Source organism: Salmo salar, chromosome ssa07 (assembly GCF_905237065.1).
Source record: "Salmo salar chromosome ssa07, Ssal_v3.1, whole genome shotgun sequence".
Taxonomy (NCBI): Eukaryota; Metazoa; Chordata; class Actinopteri; order Salmoniformes; family Salmonidae; genus Salmo; species Salmo salar.
Window position 1 is genome coordinate 48,040,007 of NC_059448.1, and position 17,645 is coordinate 48,057,651.

Here is a 17,645-nt window from a genome sequence, read left to right on the forward strand (position 1 = left end):
ATCCTGGAAGGATATTGACCTCATCCCATCAGTAGAGGATGCCTGGTTATTTTTTTTAAATGCCTTCCTCACCATCTTAAATAAGCATGCCCCATTCAAGAAATTTAGAACCAGGAACAGATATAGCTCTTGGTTCTCTCCAGACCTGACTGCCCTTAACCAACACAAAAACATCCTGTGGCATTCTACATTAGCATCGAACAGCCCCCGTGATATGCAACTTTTCAGTGAAGTTAGAAACCAATATACATTTAACATTACATTTACATTTAAGTCATTTAGCAGACGCTCTTATCCAGAGCGACTTACAAAATGGTATATACACAGGCAGTTAGAAAAGCCAAGGCTAGCTTTTTCAAGCAGAAATTTTGCTTCCTGCAACACAAACTCAAAAAAGTTCTGGGACACTGTAAAGTCCATGGAGAATAAGAGCACCTCCTCCCAACTGCCCACTGCACTGAGGCTGGGAAACACTGTTACCACCGATAAACCAACTATAATTGAGAATTTCAATAAGCATTTTTCTACGGCTGGCCATGCTTTCCACCTGGCTACCCCTACCCCGGTCAACAGCACTGCACCCCCTACAGCAACTCGCCCAAGCCTTCCCCATTTCTCCTTCTCCCAAATCCAGTCAGCTGATGTTCTGAAAGAGCTGCAAAATTCTGTACCCCTACAAATCAGCCGGGCTAGACATTCTGGACCCTTTCTTTCTAAAATAATCTGCCGAAATTGATGCAACCCTTATTACTAGCCTGTCCAACCTCTCTTTCGTTTCGTCTGAGATTCCCAAAGATTGGAAAGCAGCTGCGGTCATCCCCCTCTTTAAAGGGGGGGACACTCTTGACCAAAACTGCTACAGACCTATATCTATCCTACCCTGCCTTTCTAAGGTCTTCGAAAGCCAAGTTAACAAATAGATTACCGACCATTTCGAATCCCACCGTACCTTCTCCGCTATGCAATCTGGTTTCAGAGCTGGTCATGGGTGCACCTCAGCCACGCTCAAGGTCCTAAACGATATCTTAACCGCCATCGATAAGAAACAATACTGTGCAGCCGTATTCATTGACCTGGCCAAGGCTTTCGACTCCGTCAATCACCACATCCTCATCGGCAGACTCAACAGCCTTGGTTTCTCAAATGATTGCCTCGCCTGGTTCACCAACTACTTCTCTGATAGAGTTCAGTGTGTCAAATCGGAGGGCCTGTTGTCCGGGCCTCTGGCAGTCTCTATGGGGGTGCCACAGGGTTCAATTCTTGGGCTGACTCTCTTCTCTGTATACATCAATGATGTCGCTCTTGCTGCTGGTGATTCTCTGATCCACCTTTACGCAGACGACACCATTCTGTATACTTCTGGCCCTTCTTTGGACACTGTGTTAACTACCCTCCAGACGAGCTTCAATGCCATACAACTCTCCTTCCATGGCCTCCAACTGCTCTTAAATACAAGTAAAAGCAAATGCATGCTCTTCAACCGATCGCTGCCTGCACCTGCCTGCCCGTCCAGTATCACTACTCTGGACGGTTCTGACTTAGAATATGTGGACAACTACAAATACCTAGGTGTCTGGCTAGACTGTAAACTCTCCTTCCAGACTCACATCAAACATCTCCAATCCAAAGTTAAATCTAGAATTGGCTTCCTATTTCGCAACAAAGCATCCTTCACTCATGCTGCCAAACATACCCTGGTAAAACTGACCATCCTACCGATCCTCGACTTCGGCGATGTCATTTACAAAATAGCCTCCAATACCCTACGCAATAAATTGGATGCAGTCTATCACAGTGCCATCCGTTTTGTCACCAAAGCCCATATACTACCCACCACTGCGACGTGTACGCTCTCGTTGGCTGGCCCTCGCTTCATACTCGTCGCCAAACCCACTGGCTCCAGGTCATCTACAAGACCCTGCTAGGTAAAGTCCCCCCTTATCTCAGCTTGCTGGTCACCATAGCAACACCCACCCGTAGCACGCGCTCCAGCACGTATATCTCACTGGTCACCCCCAAAGCCAATTCCTCCTTTGGCCGCCTCTCCTTCTAGTTCTCTGCTGCCAATGACTGGAACGAACTACAAAAATCTCTGAAACTGGAAACACTTATCTCCCTCTCTAGCTTTAAGCACCATCTGTCAGAGCAGCTCACAGATTACTGCACCTGTACATAGCCCATCTATAATTAGCCCAAACAACTACGTCTTCCCCTACTGTATTTATTTATTTTGCTCCTTTGCACCCCAGTATTTCTACTTTGCACATTCATCCATTGCAAATCTACCATTCCAGTGTTTTACTTGCTATATTGTATTTACTTCGCCACCATGTTTATTTATTTATTTTGCTCCTTTGCACCCCAGTATTTGTACTTTGCACATTCGTCCACTGCAAATATACCATTCGAGTGTTTTACTTGCTATATTGTATTTACTTCACCACCATGGCCTATTTATTGCCTTTACCTCCCTTATCTCACCTAATTTGCTCACATTGTATACAGACTTATTTTTCTACTGTATTATTGACTATGTTTGTTTTACTCCATGTGTAACTCTGTGTTGTTGTATGTGTCGAACTGCTTTGCTTTATCTTGGCCAGGTCGCAGTTGTAAATGAGAACTTGTTCTCAACTTGCCTACCCGGTTAAATAAAGGTGAAATAAATAAATAAAAACATTGAGAATGATTCAATTTGTCTTACACTATTCATAAACTAATAGGTATGCTACTGTAAATATAAAGTTATTTTCTCAGTTTCCAAATAATTGTAACCACAAGCCTTCTAAATAATGAACATAAAATGATTTCATGCCTGTGTGCACTTTGTTTGTTTTTCTTGTTAGGCCTGTAGGCTACCTCTACCGTGCCATGGGGAGAAATATGCCACATGCAGCTTTGAGAAGGCTAATCCTGAATAAGAATAGACTGCAATGAGAGAAGGTACTGGCAGAGAGCAGTCAAAGCCATTTCAGAATCATCAAGTGATCAACAAGAAGAGCATCAAGTGCATAGCACACAAAGTTGGAGACTTGGAGTAGGCTATCAAACAGATGAAGCATTTAGTGATTACCCAGCCATTGCAATCATGATTAAGTTTAGCCAATTAGCCTATATCATGACTTTGTGATAAAATGCCATGTCGCAGGGCTGAGTTTTATAGCCTGCCATTGATGTTGATGTGCACTTGTTCACTGTGCCCTAAATACCAGCGCGTCTTGATGTGCGACAGAAACCATCCTATTTCGGTGGACACAGATTAACACGGAGAGAGAGGCGACATTGAGAGAGCTGAGACTTCAATATTCTGCCTCACGAGTCAGAGCCAACCTAGACGAAATCAAATAGGAGTGTTTCTTTTTAGATTTAACGATTTAAATCCCATTCCATCATTGCACTGGGGCATGAGAGTGGGATTAGGGGATTGGCTGTATTGTGCATGGTGCTTTATCAGAGGGGTTTTGATAGGTCCATCGGTTGTGACAGTCGGACTGCGCCTGTCTGGAATACAGGTGTTCTTTGGTCAAATATGGACGCAGAGCACATGATGCACAGTGAGCAGATTGTCAACACTCGCGACTTCATCATCTCAGTTAAATGCACCTCCTCCACCTCGGGAAAATCGGTTTTCGGTGGAAGATGAGGTTGTAGCCTTGACCACTACGGTAGTGGCCACGTCTGTGAAGGGGGATCTCAGCCGCTCTCCGTGGATGGTAGCATTTTTCATGGATTATTCATCTCTCTGCGCCCTCAATCGAATGCAGTTCTGACCGTAGGATGTTTGTTTAGCCTACTATGGCTGTAGCGTATTTGCGAAATGCATGGCCGTTTCGAATTAACACCCGGTGATTATTACATGCTGTTATCTCAGTGATCATTCATTCAGAAGATTCCTCCTCAGTATTAATCGTAATAGCTCTCGGATACCCAGCCTACCATTCAATAAAGATAAGGAAAACGGTGGCGGACCCAAGCACAGTGCAAGCTGCGAGGTTTTAGTAGACTAAACACTCGCCCAGAAGGGAGCAGTTTAGTCGGGGAGATCATGTCACATTGACGCGGCCGGGATGTGCTTTGTGCATGATTAAAGCTCTGTGTGTGAACAGTTCGTAAATGTAAAAACCTTTAGAGATTGAATGATGGTGCCTGGGGCTCCTACAACCATGCTTCCCGCTTCCGAGGCTGCCAAAATCTACCAGACCAACTACGTGAGGAACTCCCGCGCTATCGGGGTTCTGTGGGCCATCTTCACCATCCTCTTCGCTATAGTCAACGTAGTGTGCTTCATCCAGCCCTACTGGATCGGAGACGGGATGGACACGCCGCAGGCCGGTTACTTCGGCCTCTTCCACTACTGCATCGGAAACGGGCTGTCCCGGGACCTGACGTGCCAGGGAAGCTTCATGGAGTTCAGCACCATCCCCTCCGGCGCCTTCAAAGCCGCGTCCTTCTTCATCGGGATGTCCATGGCGCTGGTCATTGGATGCATCGGCTGCTTCACGCTCTTCTTCTTCTGCAGCACAGGCACGGTCTACAAGATCTGCGGCTGGATGCAGCTGGCTGCGGGTAAGTTTCCCCGTCTGCATATTGATTATTTGAAGGGTGAAGGAGTTCAGAACTTCAGCAGTTCTACAACCAGATAGAAATCTCTGTATTCCAGCTGTTCAATCAGCTAGGAAGGGGAAATAAACAAACAATGTGTTAAAGCTAGAATCCTTAGTTGCTACATCCATTCTTGGACTTGTAAATTATAGGCTGCCAATTGATTCTTGAAGAATATAACTGATACATGCCTCATGAGTTCAGTTCAACTGTCATGCCCCACCAGAACCCTAAATATAAACTTGTTTTACTCCAATGTTGGTAAACAAACACTGTATGGCCTAAAAACATGGTTAAAACTATGTATTCGATATCATGGGGGGTTAGTCCTTGCATCTATAGCTCTGTCTATGAATTTTAGAGTGGTTCCATTTCTCCAGCCCAATCCCTTAGATTTTTTTTGCAGAACGGGCGTGGATGCCCTTTACTATTGTTTAAATGCAAGGATTCTAGCTTTAGGTGTGGTTGATAGTGTTATACTTGACATCAGTTTTATAAGACGTGTATGATGAATGTCGGGGCTTAAGCAAATATATTTCTATAAAATGAGCAAATGCTCCTTGCAGATGACAGCCATGTTTGTTTATCTGTCTTAAATCACCATACACTGTCACACTATCTTTAAAACATATATTAATGGAGCGAAGACAACTACACAAAATACAGCCAGTTGCATGTACAAGCCTTGCAAAAATAAATGTACACGCATGCGTCAAGCGCAAACTTGGTGATGCTGCAGGTGCTGCAGGTCCCCTCCTTATTGTATATCAGGACGATACAAACCCACATAGACGCTTGAAAAACACACGATAAGAGATGAATTAAAGATAACTAAACACCAACTAGGTTTCCCATTTTATCTGTAGATGAATCCTTGGAGTAGAAAGATTATGTATGACTCCAGGTCAAAATTCTACAAAGAACCATCTTAAAAGAGGACCATATGAATGTTACGTAAAATACCAACCCAATGTTAATCTCCCAGCTAAATATCCATTAACGTTTCATGTGTTTCGACCCAGCCAAAATGAATATAATTAATGCACAGTTGATTTGAGTTTTAACCTGTATGTCATGATTGCATCTGGTCAGATAAACAAAATCCCAGTGGCATGCGGACGCACTCCCGTGGTGTAGTCTGCATGTAATGCTCTCTCATACATCAGAATTTACCCAAGCTTGTAAATAAGCGTCACAGTGAAAGTTACTTTGCAGAATTGAAGCTGGTAAAGAATGCACACAGACTCCAGATTGTATGCACCCGCTTTAAAGCCACAATCAACCAGTGATCAATCAAAGGCAATGATCCTTCAACTCATCTCTGTAACACAAACCACTGAGAAACATAATGAATGGTGTTAATGCTGCTTGACAGATGTTGGTCTGAGACCCACAACACCATCCGTCTGTATAGCTGCAGGAGCCTCACTGTAAATTCATGTTGAACCTAAACGCCAGCATGGAGATTATTCTCGTCCCAGACTGAGTTAAAACAGACGCCCTGCCCAATGAGCACAGCCTGGGTGTTCATATCAGCACCTTTTCCCCCCCCACATTTCAGAAAGACGCTGCTTATCCCTCAGTGGTGAGAGTGAGTCAGTGGTGAATGCTTGGTTGGTATCCACAAAGCATCTCAGGGTAGGAGTGCTGATCTAGGATCGGTTTTGCATTTTAGATCATAATGAGTGATTATATGGACAGATCCTAGATCAGCAGTCCTACTCTGAGATGTTCTGGATACGGTCTTCATAATACGGTACAGATCTGATCATGTTCAGACTATGCAGGGGGTGATTAACAAACTGACTAACACGGCCTGTAAGATGCCAAAAAACACACTTTACTAAACATATTGTAAATATTTACAAAATGTAAATGAAGATCATTATTTTTGACGATCTCTGCCGAGTTATGGGGCCTTTTCACCACTGAGATTCTCCAATAATACAGGTGGCTCTGTCAAGAAATATGGCATCACATTGTACCATACTGCCGTAAGGCTGCAGAGCGTGGTTTTATGGAGTGCTGTGTGGTGAAGAGTCAACATTGGCGATGACAATGAGAGGTCTGAGTGCTCGGGGCCTATTGGCTGCTCATTGCTTCCTTGTCTTTTATTGATACAGCACTTTGCTCGTGGCAATGACATGAATCATCAGCATTCAGGCAATCTCTGCCTCATTCAACTCACTCACTGACTCTCTCTCTCTCTCTCCGTTCTCCTTCTCTCAGATATGTCATGTTGAGGTCACTGTGAAATTGGCTATTAAGATGTTCCTGGGGAGTAGTGATTGGAAATATATTGTACTTTTATTTTCTCATTGCAGCCACAGATCCCAGGCATGATTGTCAAATCCTTCTAGGCTCAGTGTAGTCAGCCTTCTATCCAGGGCTAACTGGCTGTTGTGAGTGTCTGTCAAAGACGGCGCATAGCGAAGAGGCACCTCTCCTTAAAAGCAGAGGAGAGGATGAACGTCTGACGAGAACAATCTACCTGGAGGCATTTGAACAGCAACGCCAGAAGGAAATGTTCATGTTCCCGCCCCTGCAGGCTGCAGCAATACCTAAAGAACTCTCCTTACTAGTATTAACACTGTTGAATAATCTGCTTAACTGGCCCACTGCACACAGCACTTCTCAGGTAGACATGCCCAGTCTGCACTCAGCCCAGTAGCTGCCTGCAAACTGGAGCAGCTGGACCATCCGCCCTGCCTCCCTCCATCCTCCCTCTTTCCCCCCTTGCGTCGCCTTGACCACCCCCTCACTGCGGACCAATTAACTCCCAAACTAAGACTGACAGGAAGCCCACTCCATGACAACCACACTGCATGGTCGGTCGATGATAATCACACTCATCCTGTGACAACTTCCACCAAATGCCAGGCGCTTCTCCACTCTAGTGGAGGATGTGATGGATGTGTCGGCTCTGGCAGCATGACAATGCCTGCCTGTCTGGCTCTAGTGAGGAAGCAGATTGGTGCTCGGCTCGCCATCCTGGATGGAAACAAGAACTCCGCTGACCATCCCTATTTCCGACCCTCACCAAGGGAAATGCCTGAACACACAGGAAGGGGATTATCATTCATGTATTCGGCAGGGGCTCCTTGCTCAGTTTGGATATGGCTTCCACAAGCAAACAAAGGAACCAGGGGGCTCTTGAGTGCATTATGGAGGCATTTCAATGACCTGTTTCCTGGCTCTGTTTGGACCACTAGGCTGCCTGTACGGGTAAGTGGCCGCACATTGCTGCACTCAGTACTGGTCCAATGGGTCCCCTGAGACGGAAGCTGGCATTAGCATCAAACATTAAAAGGCCCATTTGGTTGCTAGTGGTTTATTGATCCAGAGGTTTCTGTGCAGAACAAAACAGCACAAAGCTACACTAATGGGAGACATATGCTGTCACCGTCTGGCTCCTCTGCTGCTTACAGGCAGTACTGTTTGTTGGTCTATTTATTCAGGTGTGTGTGTGTGTGTGTGCTACTCTTTACCGTGTCTTTAATTTATCATAGGTGTCTGTCACAATCCCTCAGTCTGGGGATTGGGACAACTCGTGCCTATGCATGAGATTGCATGATTTGGCATTTAAATACACAGTCTGTTCAGCACTCATACAGTACTGTTGCTGTTGGGGATCTTTGCACAGTGTGGCTCTCCATTTCTCCCATTTCTTTAAAATGGAGGCAAGTGAGAGACATCACATGGTGCCTTGTTGGGGGAAAGAGAGGAGGTGGATAAGAGATGTCAGCTAAGGGAAGTGATGAAGACCAGCAGGGAGGAAAAGATAAAAGCACATTCAAGAACATGGAAAGTGACGGTCACAAAGAAGGATTTGGAGAAAAAACCAGAGAAAAGAAGAGTTAAAATATTGATGCTGAAAAGTACTATCAAGAGATGAGGTCAGGAAGAAAGCCATGCCATTAGAAGTTCAAGCTCGGGCCCAGCCTTTCTGAACCGAATATGACCTGCCATAAATGAGAGCTTAGCCTCCCTCTCCACTCACAATGTTACAAGGTTGTGCACTAAGCTAGTGGGCAGTTGCTGTGTGTGTCATAGTACCACTAAAGTCAATGGCTAATGACATCAACCAGCTCTTATCCTTCCTGTCAGTGGTAACGTGATGGACTGGCTGGCTGGGCCTGAGATGATTAGGAAGATGATGTAACATGACCAAATGGGAGTCCCAGTTACACACACACACACACACACACACACTAGAGCCATTAGTCAGAGTTTTAGAGGACAGCAGAAGTAGTGTGGTGGGACATCAAGAGGAGTTGTGAATGGGGCTGATGAAAGCCGGCCCACTACTCCAGCTCTTTGGAAGCCCATTGAGTCTCCCACAGCATACTCCACAGATCAGAGAGTCTCCCACAGCATACTCCACAGATCAGAGAGTCTCCCACAGCATACTCCACAGATCAGAGAGTCTCCCACAGCATACTCCACAGATCAGAGAGTCTCCCACAGCATACTCCAGAGAGAGAGAGAAAAAGGGCCCATCCCTCTATCCCTCTCCTCTTTAACTCATCCCTCTCTCCGTTCCCTCCCCATTCAGCAAAGCACCTGTCCAGGCCCTGCTGACAGCCACACACACACACACACACACCATCCTTTTAGAGTGTAATGTTATGTACAATAGGCCAATGGACCTTTAAGCCTGCAATGCAGTCATCAGGAAGTTAGATGGTGTGCCTGCCAGGCATGAAATATGTGATTTCTCAAACCCTGCTCCCAAATGATCAGCATAGCATGTATCTTAATAGATCTGTCAGCTGGTAAATAAATCAGAAAGCAGACGTTGTGCATCAGGAGGTGTGACAGCGTCAGAGCAGGAGGTGTTTTATGTCTCTTCCTGTGGATTAGAGGTGGGAGATACAGTGCCAGGTTTAGGATGTCATTCTGACACATCCTGTACCTGCCAACCCATAAGATGGGTTTGTGCTAAGAGGAGAGAATCTCCCATGGTTGTGCATCCCTGATGACTGTAGATGCCATTATTGGGATTTGCTTCAATAACATATCATTACTAGATCTTTTATATGCACTCTTATTAATCAGATGTGGGAAATTGTTTTGAAGATGTTGTGGTCTTATCATATTGGTGCACACAATTACTTTGATAAAATAGTTCATCAATTTTTCATGAGTTTGATTGGCAGCTGTGATGGAGGACTTGCTAGGCCTGTTAGAAATAAAGTGAGAGTGACATCTCTGATTGAAGAGTTGCATTGTCTTTTGTGACTAAACTGTGACTGACTTATGATTAGATAGATATAAGAGGGTGACGATAAGGTGACGAGAGACAAATGTAAAGCAGAAGAGAGGTTTGAAAGACAGCCGATTCCAGAGAGCCACATCTAACAATAGCATGACAATGCAAATCCCTAAAGAACAGTTAGTCCTCTGGGAGTACAATATAGCCTCATTCAAAATGGGTTCTAACACTCAACAATCTTATGATCAATTTCCTGCCAATCGAATGTGCTTGGTATGGAGTGCAAGCATCAGCCATACTGACAGGGAAAATTCAGAGCAATGCTAAATATATTTGATGGAGGCCTATCTATCAATACACTGTTCCTCTCTGAAGTCAAATTCAAGCTTTCGTAACCACAGGCACTCTGACTACTGCATCATTAAACCAACTTCCAGTAAAATAGAGGCATTTAAATGCTCTACGCGCTATTAAAGTGGGTTCCTGCGCATCAGTGGATTTTCATTGTAGACCGGCACAGTTGAACCACAAATTGAATTTTGTAATTTTTCAGGTGAAGGCTTTCCCCGGTGCATGTCGCGCTTCCTAAAGAGCTGTGTCTTTCTGGACCTTTTCTCCCGGGGTGTCAGCCTCGGTGCCACAGGTGGGTGGGGGGAAACTCACTGTGTTCGCCCTGGTTCCGTGGCACCGGCCGGCTAGTGTTAGTGTTACTTTCTGCTGTTGCTCTTTCAATGGGGAGGGGGGAGGGGGGGATTAATAATGGGATTATGACTGGTCGACTGACTGAGACGCTGGTACAGCTGACAGGAGAGATAACACAGCCTTTCCTAGAGGTCCTGCAGAATGCACATGGTGTATGTGTCAGTCTGCTGTTGGTGATGCAGCATACAGCTCAGTAACAGTACTAATCATGCTAATCATAAAGAACCACAGAGGGACCTAGCACTAAGGGACATGGAGGGGGTGGTGGGTGAGGGAAGAAGCACCACAGAGGGACCTAGCACTAAGGGACATGGAGGGGGTGGTGGGTGAGGGAAGAAGCACCACAGAGGGACCTTGCACTAAGGGACATGGAGGGGGTGGTGGGTGAGGGAAGAAAGTTGGCAACTCCAAGTCAGACACTCACAGTATGGGTAAAAGAGTGGCGAGACAAGGGCTCTCTAGTGCTACTGTACCAGTCAAAAGTTTGGACACACTTACTCATTCAAGGGTTTTTCTTTATTTTGACTATTTTCTACATTGTAGAATAATAGTGAAGAAATCAAAACTATGAAATAACACATATGGAATCATGTACATATTAATATATGTAGCCTGAGAAACAAGGTTCATGAAATTGACAACTTATTAACATCAGAAGACATTCATGTTCTGGATATCTCCGAAACACTCTTAGATAATTCCTTTGATGCAGTAGTCACTATACATGGTTATAGAATATATAGGAAAGATAGAAATGCAAATGGAGGAGGTGTTGCCATGTACAGTCGTGGCCAAAAGTTTTGAGAATGACACAAATATTAATTTTCACAAAGTCTGGTAGTTTGTATGATGGCAATTTGCATATACTCCAGAATGTTATGAAGAGTGATCAGATGAATTGCAAAGTCCCTCTTTGCCATGCAAATGAACAGAATCCCCCAAAAACATTTCCACTGCATTTCAGCCCTGCTACAAAAGGACCAGCTGACATGTCAGTGAATCTCTCGTTAACACAGGTGTGAGAGTGTTGACGAAGACAAGGCTGGAGATCACTCTGTCATGCTGATTGAGTTCGAATAACAGACTGGAAGCTTCAAAAGGAGAGTGGTGCTTGGAATCATTGTTCTTCCTCTGTCAGCAATGGTTACCTGCAAGGAAACACGTGCCGTCATCAATGCTTTGCACAAAAAGGGCTTCACAGGCAAGGATATTGCTGCCAGTAAGATTGCACCTAAATCAACCATTTATCGGATCATCAAGAACTTCAAGGAGAGCGGTTCAATTGTTGTGAGGCTTCAGGGCGCCCAAGAAAGTCCAGCAAGCGCCAGGACCGTCTCCTAAAGTTGATTCAGCTGCGGGATCGGGGCACCACCAATACAGAGCTTGCTCAGGAATGGCAGCAGGCAGGTGTGAGTGCATCTGCACGCACAGTGAGGAGAAGACTTTTGGAGGATTGCCTGGTGTCAAGAAGGGCAGCAAAGAAGCCACTTCTCTCCAGGAAAAACATCAGGGACAGACTGATATTCTGCAAAAGCTACAGGGATTGGACTGCTGAGGACTAGGGTAAAGTCATTTTCTCTGAATCCCCTTTCCGATTGTTTGGGGCATCGGGTAAAAAGCTTGTCCGGAGAAGACAATGTGAGCACTACCATCACTCCTGTGTCATGCCAACAGTAAAGCATCCTGAGACCATTCATGTGTGGGGTTGCTTCTCAGCCAAGGGAGTGGGCTCACTCACAATTTTGCCTAAGAACACAGCCATGATTAAAGAATGGTACCAACACATCCTCCGAGAGCAACTTCTTCCAACCATCCAGGGAAAGTTTGGTGACGAACAATGTCTTTTCCAGCATGATGGAGCACCTTACCATAAGGCAGAAGTGATAACTAAGTGGTTCGGGGAACAAAACATCTATATTCTGGGTCCATGGCCAGGAAACTCCCCAGACCTTAATCCCACTGAGAACTTATGGTCAATCCTCAAGAGGCAGGTGGACAAACAAAAACCCACAAATTCTGACAAACTCCAAGCATTGATTATGCAAGAATGGGCTGCCATCAGTCAGGATGTGGCCCAGAAGTTAATTGACAGCATGCCAGGGCGGATTGCAGAGGTCTTGAAAAGGGTGAACACTGCAAATATTTACTCTTTGCATCAACTTCATGTAATTGCCAATAAAAGCCTTTGACACTTATGAAATGCTTGTAATTATACTTCAGCATTCCATAGTAACTGACAAAAATATCTAAAGACACTGAAGCAGCAAACTTTGTGGAAATTAATATTTGTGTCATTCTCAAAACTTTTGGCCACGACTAGTAATCAAAAAAGTGTTAAACAAATCAAAATATATTTTAGATTCTTCAAAGTAGCCACCCTTTGCCTTGATGACAGCTTTGCACACTCTTGGCATTCTCTCAACCAGCTTCACCTGGAATGCTTTTCCAACAGTCTTGAAGGAGTTCCCACATATGCTGAGCACTTGTTGGCTGCTTTTCCTTCACTCTGTGGTCCAACTCATCCCAAACCATCTCAGTTGGGTTGAGGTTGGGTTATTGTGGAGGCCAGGTCATCTGATGCAGCACTCCATCACTCTCCTTCTGGGTCAAATAGCCCATACACAGCTTGGAGGTGTGTTGGGTCATTGTCCTGTAGAAAAACAAATGGTAGTCCTACCAAGCGCAAATCAGATGGGGTGCCGTATCGCTGCAGAATGCTGTGGTAGCCATGCTGGTTAAGTGTGCCTTGAATTCGAAATAAATCACAGTGTCAACAGCAAAGCACCATCACACCTCCTCCTCCATGCTTCACTGTGGGAGCCACACATGCGGAGATTATCCGTTCACCTACTCTGCGTCTCACAAAGACTCAGCGGTTGGAACCAAAAATGGCACATTTGGCCTCATCAGACCAAAGGACAGATTTCCACCGGTCGAATGTCCATTGCTCATATTTCTTGGCCCAAGCAAGTCTCTTCTTATTATTGGTGTCCTTTAATAGTGGTTTCTCTACAGCAATTCGGAAGGCCTGATTCACGCAGTGTCCTCTGAACAGTTGATGTTGATGTGTCTGTTACTTGAACTCTGAAGCATATATTTTGGTTGCAATTTCTGAGGCTGGTAACTCTAATGAACTTTTCCTCTGCAGCAGAGGTAACTCTGGGTCTTCCTTTCCTGTGGCAGTCCTCATGAGGGCCAGTTTCATCATAGCGCTTGATGGTTTTTGCGACTGCACTTGAAGAAACTTTCAAAGTTCTTGAAATGTTCTGTATTGACTGACCTTCATGTCTTAAAGTAATGATGGTCTGTAGTTGCTCTTTGTTATTTGAGCTGTTCTTGCCATAATATCGACTTGGTCTTTTACCAAATAGGGCTATCTTCTGTATACCAATCCTACCTTCTCACAACACAACTGATTGGCTCAAACGCATTAAGAAGGGAAGAAATCCCACAAATTAACTTTTAACAAGGCACATCTGTTAGTTGAAATGCATTCCAGGTGACTACCTCATGAAGCTGGTTGAGAGAATGCCAAAAGCGTGCAAAGCTTTCATCAAGGCAACGCGTGGCTACTTTGAAGAATCTCAAATATAAACAAATCAAAATATATTTTAACACCTTTTTTTGTGTGTGTGTGTGTGTGTGTGTGCAGATGTATGCAACATTGTCTGTGTATTCCTACACATTTGACAGTTACTGTATCCTTCAGGAGTTGTGTGCGCAGTATTTGCCAGCACTACCTGGGTAATCTTGGGTAGAATGAGCAATCTACGAATGCTCTACTCTGCAAATGTTCTACTCTGCAATAGAGATCTTGCTCAGTCTGCTACAGTACAGATGTAGGATCTTAATTTGAGCCAGCATGCTACAGCAGGAAAATAATCCTGCAGCAACAGGAAATTGGAATTATGTGTATTATAATTAATGGACATTTTTGTAGGGGTTGATACATTTTTCGTAGGTACAAATCTAAAATGGAAATTACAAACTTCAGAAGGCTTTTAATAAACCTCAAATAAACCAGAAGTTTTACATTTCCTGCATTGCAGTTAAGTTCTCCTGCAACAGGGTGATCAAATTAAGATCCTACATCTATATCATCCGTCCCCAAGAGACCGTCACTAAATAGCTAGGCTACCCACCACTGCACAAGGGATCAGTGACAAATCCCCCAGCAGGGGAAAGTGATCATCTCAAGGAGCATAAGCTTCTCCCACTAAGAGAAGATACTGCCTGTCTCTCTCCATTCTCTCTCTCTGATACAACTCAGCTATCACTGATTATAGTGAGAGAAGCTGACTTATTTAAAGCAGATGGGTTTATGCCACATGTAAAACTTAATTTTAGGTCACTCGTAGAAGTAGCTATCATCTACTGCAGTAGTGTGTGAAAATAAGTTGACCCAATTGACTTGTAATTGTTATGTTTGTCTTACTGTTTGACTAGCTGCATTATGTGCTCAAATAAACCTATAATACAACTGTCATGAGGTGCCCTGGGGAGAGGATCATATAACTGATTAAAGTATTTTTTGCCAGATCCTAATTGGTATGTTGAATTTTATGTTCCTTTTTGAAGGCATATAATGCCCTACCTGCCTTGTCTCTCAGATCGTTCACAGCTTTGTGGAAGTTACCTGTGGCGCTGATGTTTAGGCCAAGTTATGTATAGTTTTTTGTGTGCTCTAGGGCAACGGTGTGTAGACGGAATTTGTGCTTGTGGTCCTGGCGATTGGACCTTTTTAGGAACACCATTATTTTGGTCTTACTGAGATTTTTTTGTCAGGGCCCAGGTCTGGCAGAATCTGTGCAGAAAATCTAGGTGCTGCTTTAGCCCCTCCTTGGTTGGTGACAGAAGCACCAGATCATCAGCAAACAGTAGACATTTGACTTCAGATTCTAGTAGGGTGAGGCCGGGTGCTGCAGACTTTTCTAGTGCCCTCGCCAATTTGTTGATATATATGTTGAAGAGGGTGGGGCTTAAGTTGCATCCCTGTCTCACCCCATGGCCCTGTGGGAAGAAATGTGTCTGTTCTTTGCCTATTTTAACCACACACTTGTTGTTTGTGTACATGGATTTTAAAATGTTGTATGTTTTTCCCCCAACACCACTTTCCATCAATTTGTATAGCAGACCCTTATGCCAAATTGAGTCAAAGGCTTTTTTTAAAATCAACAAAGCATGAGAAGACTTTGTCTTTGTTTTGGTTTGTTTGTTTGTCAAATAGGGTGTGCAGGGTGAATACGTGGTCTGTCGTACGATAATTTGGTAAAAGGCCAATTTGACATTTGCTCAGTACATTGTTTTCACTGAGGAAATGTACGAGTCTGCAGTTAATGATAATGCAGAGGATTGTCCCAAGGTTGCTGTTGACGCCTATCCCACAGTAGTTATTGGGGTGAAATTTGTCTCCACTTTTGTGGATTGGGGTGATCAGTCCTTGGTTCCAAATATTGGGGAAGATGCCAGCGCTAAGGATGATGTTAAAGATTTTTAGTATAGCCAATTGGAATTTTTTGTCTATATAGTTGATCCTTTCATTGAAGATACCATCAACACCACAGGCCTTTTTTGGGTTGGAGGGTTTTTATTTGGTCCTGTAGTTCATTCAAGGTAGTTGGAAAATCCAGTGGGTTCTGGTAGTCTTTAATAGTTGATTCTAAGATTTCTATTTGATCATGAATATGTATTTGCTGTTTATTATTTGTTATATTGCCAAAAAGATTGGAGAAGTGGTTTACCCATACATCTCCATTTTCGATAGATAATTCTTCGTGGTTAGAGTCAATGGATTCTTCAATTACATTGAGCTGATTTCTGACGTGCTGTTCCTTCTATTTCCGTAGTGTATTTCTGTATTGTTTTAGTGATTCCACATAGTGAAGGTGGAGACTCAGGTTTTCTGGGTGTCTATGTTTTTGGTTGGACAGGTTTCTCAATTTCTTTCTTAGGTTTTTGCCTTCTTCATCAAACCATTTGTCATTGTTGTTCATTTTCTTCGGTTTTCTGTTTGAAATCTTTAGATTTGATTGGGAAGCTAAGAGGTCAAATATACTGTTAAGATTTTCTACTGCCAAGTTTACACCATCACTATTACAGTGGAATGTTTTTTTTCCAGGAAGTTGTCTAAAAAAGGTTTGAATTTGTTGTTGCCTAATAGTTTTTTGGTAGATTTCCACACTACATTCCTTCCATCTATAGCATTTCTTAATATTACTCAGTTCCTTTGGCTTTGATCCCTCATGACTGAGTATATTGCTCTGTTCAAGTAGACTGTGATTTTGCTGTGGTATGATAGGGGTGTCAGTTGGCTGACTGTGAACGCTCTGAGAGACTCTGGGTCGAGGTCAGTGACAAAGTAGTCTACAGTACTACTGCCAAGAGATGAGCTATAGGTGTACCTACCATAGGAGTCCCCTCGAAGTCTACCATTGACTATGTACATACCCAGCGTGCGACAGGGCTGCAGGAGTTGTGACACATTTTTGTTGGTTATGTTGTCATAGTTGTGCCTAGGGGGGCATATTTACATTTTAGTCATTTAGCAGACGCTGTTATCCAGAGCGACTTACAGTAGTGAATGCATACATTTTTTTTTCTCCGTACTGGTCCCCCGTGGGAATCGAACCCACAACCCTGGCGTTGCAAACACCATGCTCTACCAACTGAGCCACACGGGACAATGGGGGCATATGGGGAGGGAATGCTGTCACCTCCAGGCAGGTGTTTGTCCTCGTGTGCTGAGGGTGTCAGGTTCTTGTCTGGTTCTGGCATTTAGGTCGCCACAGACTAGCACATGTCCCTGGGCCTGGAAATTATCTATCTCTCTGTCTCTGTCTGTCTCTGTCTTTCTGTCTCTGTGTAAATTCCTGGAAGCGACCCTCTCCCCTTTGTTCTCTCTCCCTCAATTCTGCATGTCCAAAGAACTTCTCTTGTCAAAACTCCTAATTGCCGAAATGGGAGAATTAAACAATATTTATACTTTTGAGAATGTGGGAATGGTCCGTGGACACTTAAGGGACAGTTATAACAAGTGTGTTTCATTTCGTGATCTCATGAAGGACAGGAAACGCACAACTGTATCTCTTAAAGTCTACATTTCCCAGCCGTCAGGTTTACATCTAAA

At 44.0% G+C, this 17,645-nt stretch overlaps 1 protein-coding gene across 2 annotated transcripts in view; it reads left to right on the forward strand.

Annotated features, from left to right (window-relative positions):
- The first annotated feature begins 3,203 nt into the window (after positions 1-3,203).
- Positions 3,204-17,645, forward strand: part of LOC106609402 (LHFPL tetraspan subfamily member 3 protein) — a 44,521-nt gene continuing 30,079 nt past the window's right edge. Inside the window, exon 1 of one of the 2 annotated variants that reach the window (XM_014208195.2) lies at positions 3,204-4,566. In XM_014208195.2, the coding sequence (XP_014063670.1) occupies positions 4,137-4,566 (430 nt within the window). In that variant the 5' untranslated portion in view covers positions 3,204-4,136. The remainder of the gene's footprint in view (positions 4,567-17,645) is intronic. The other variant, XM_014208194.2, reaches the window with a different exon arrangement.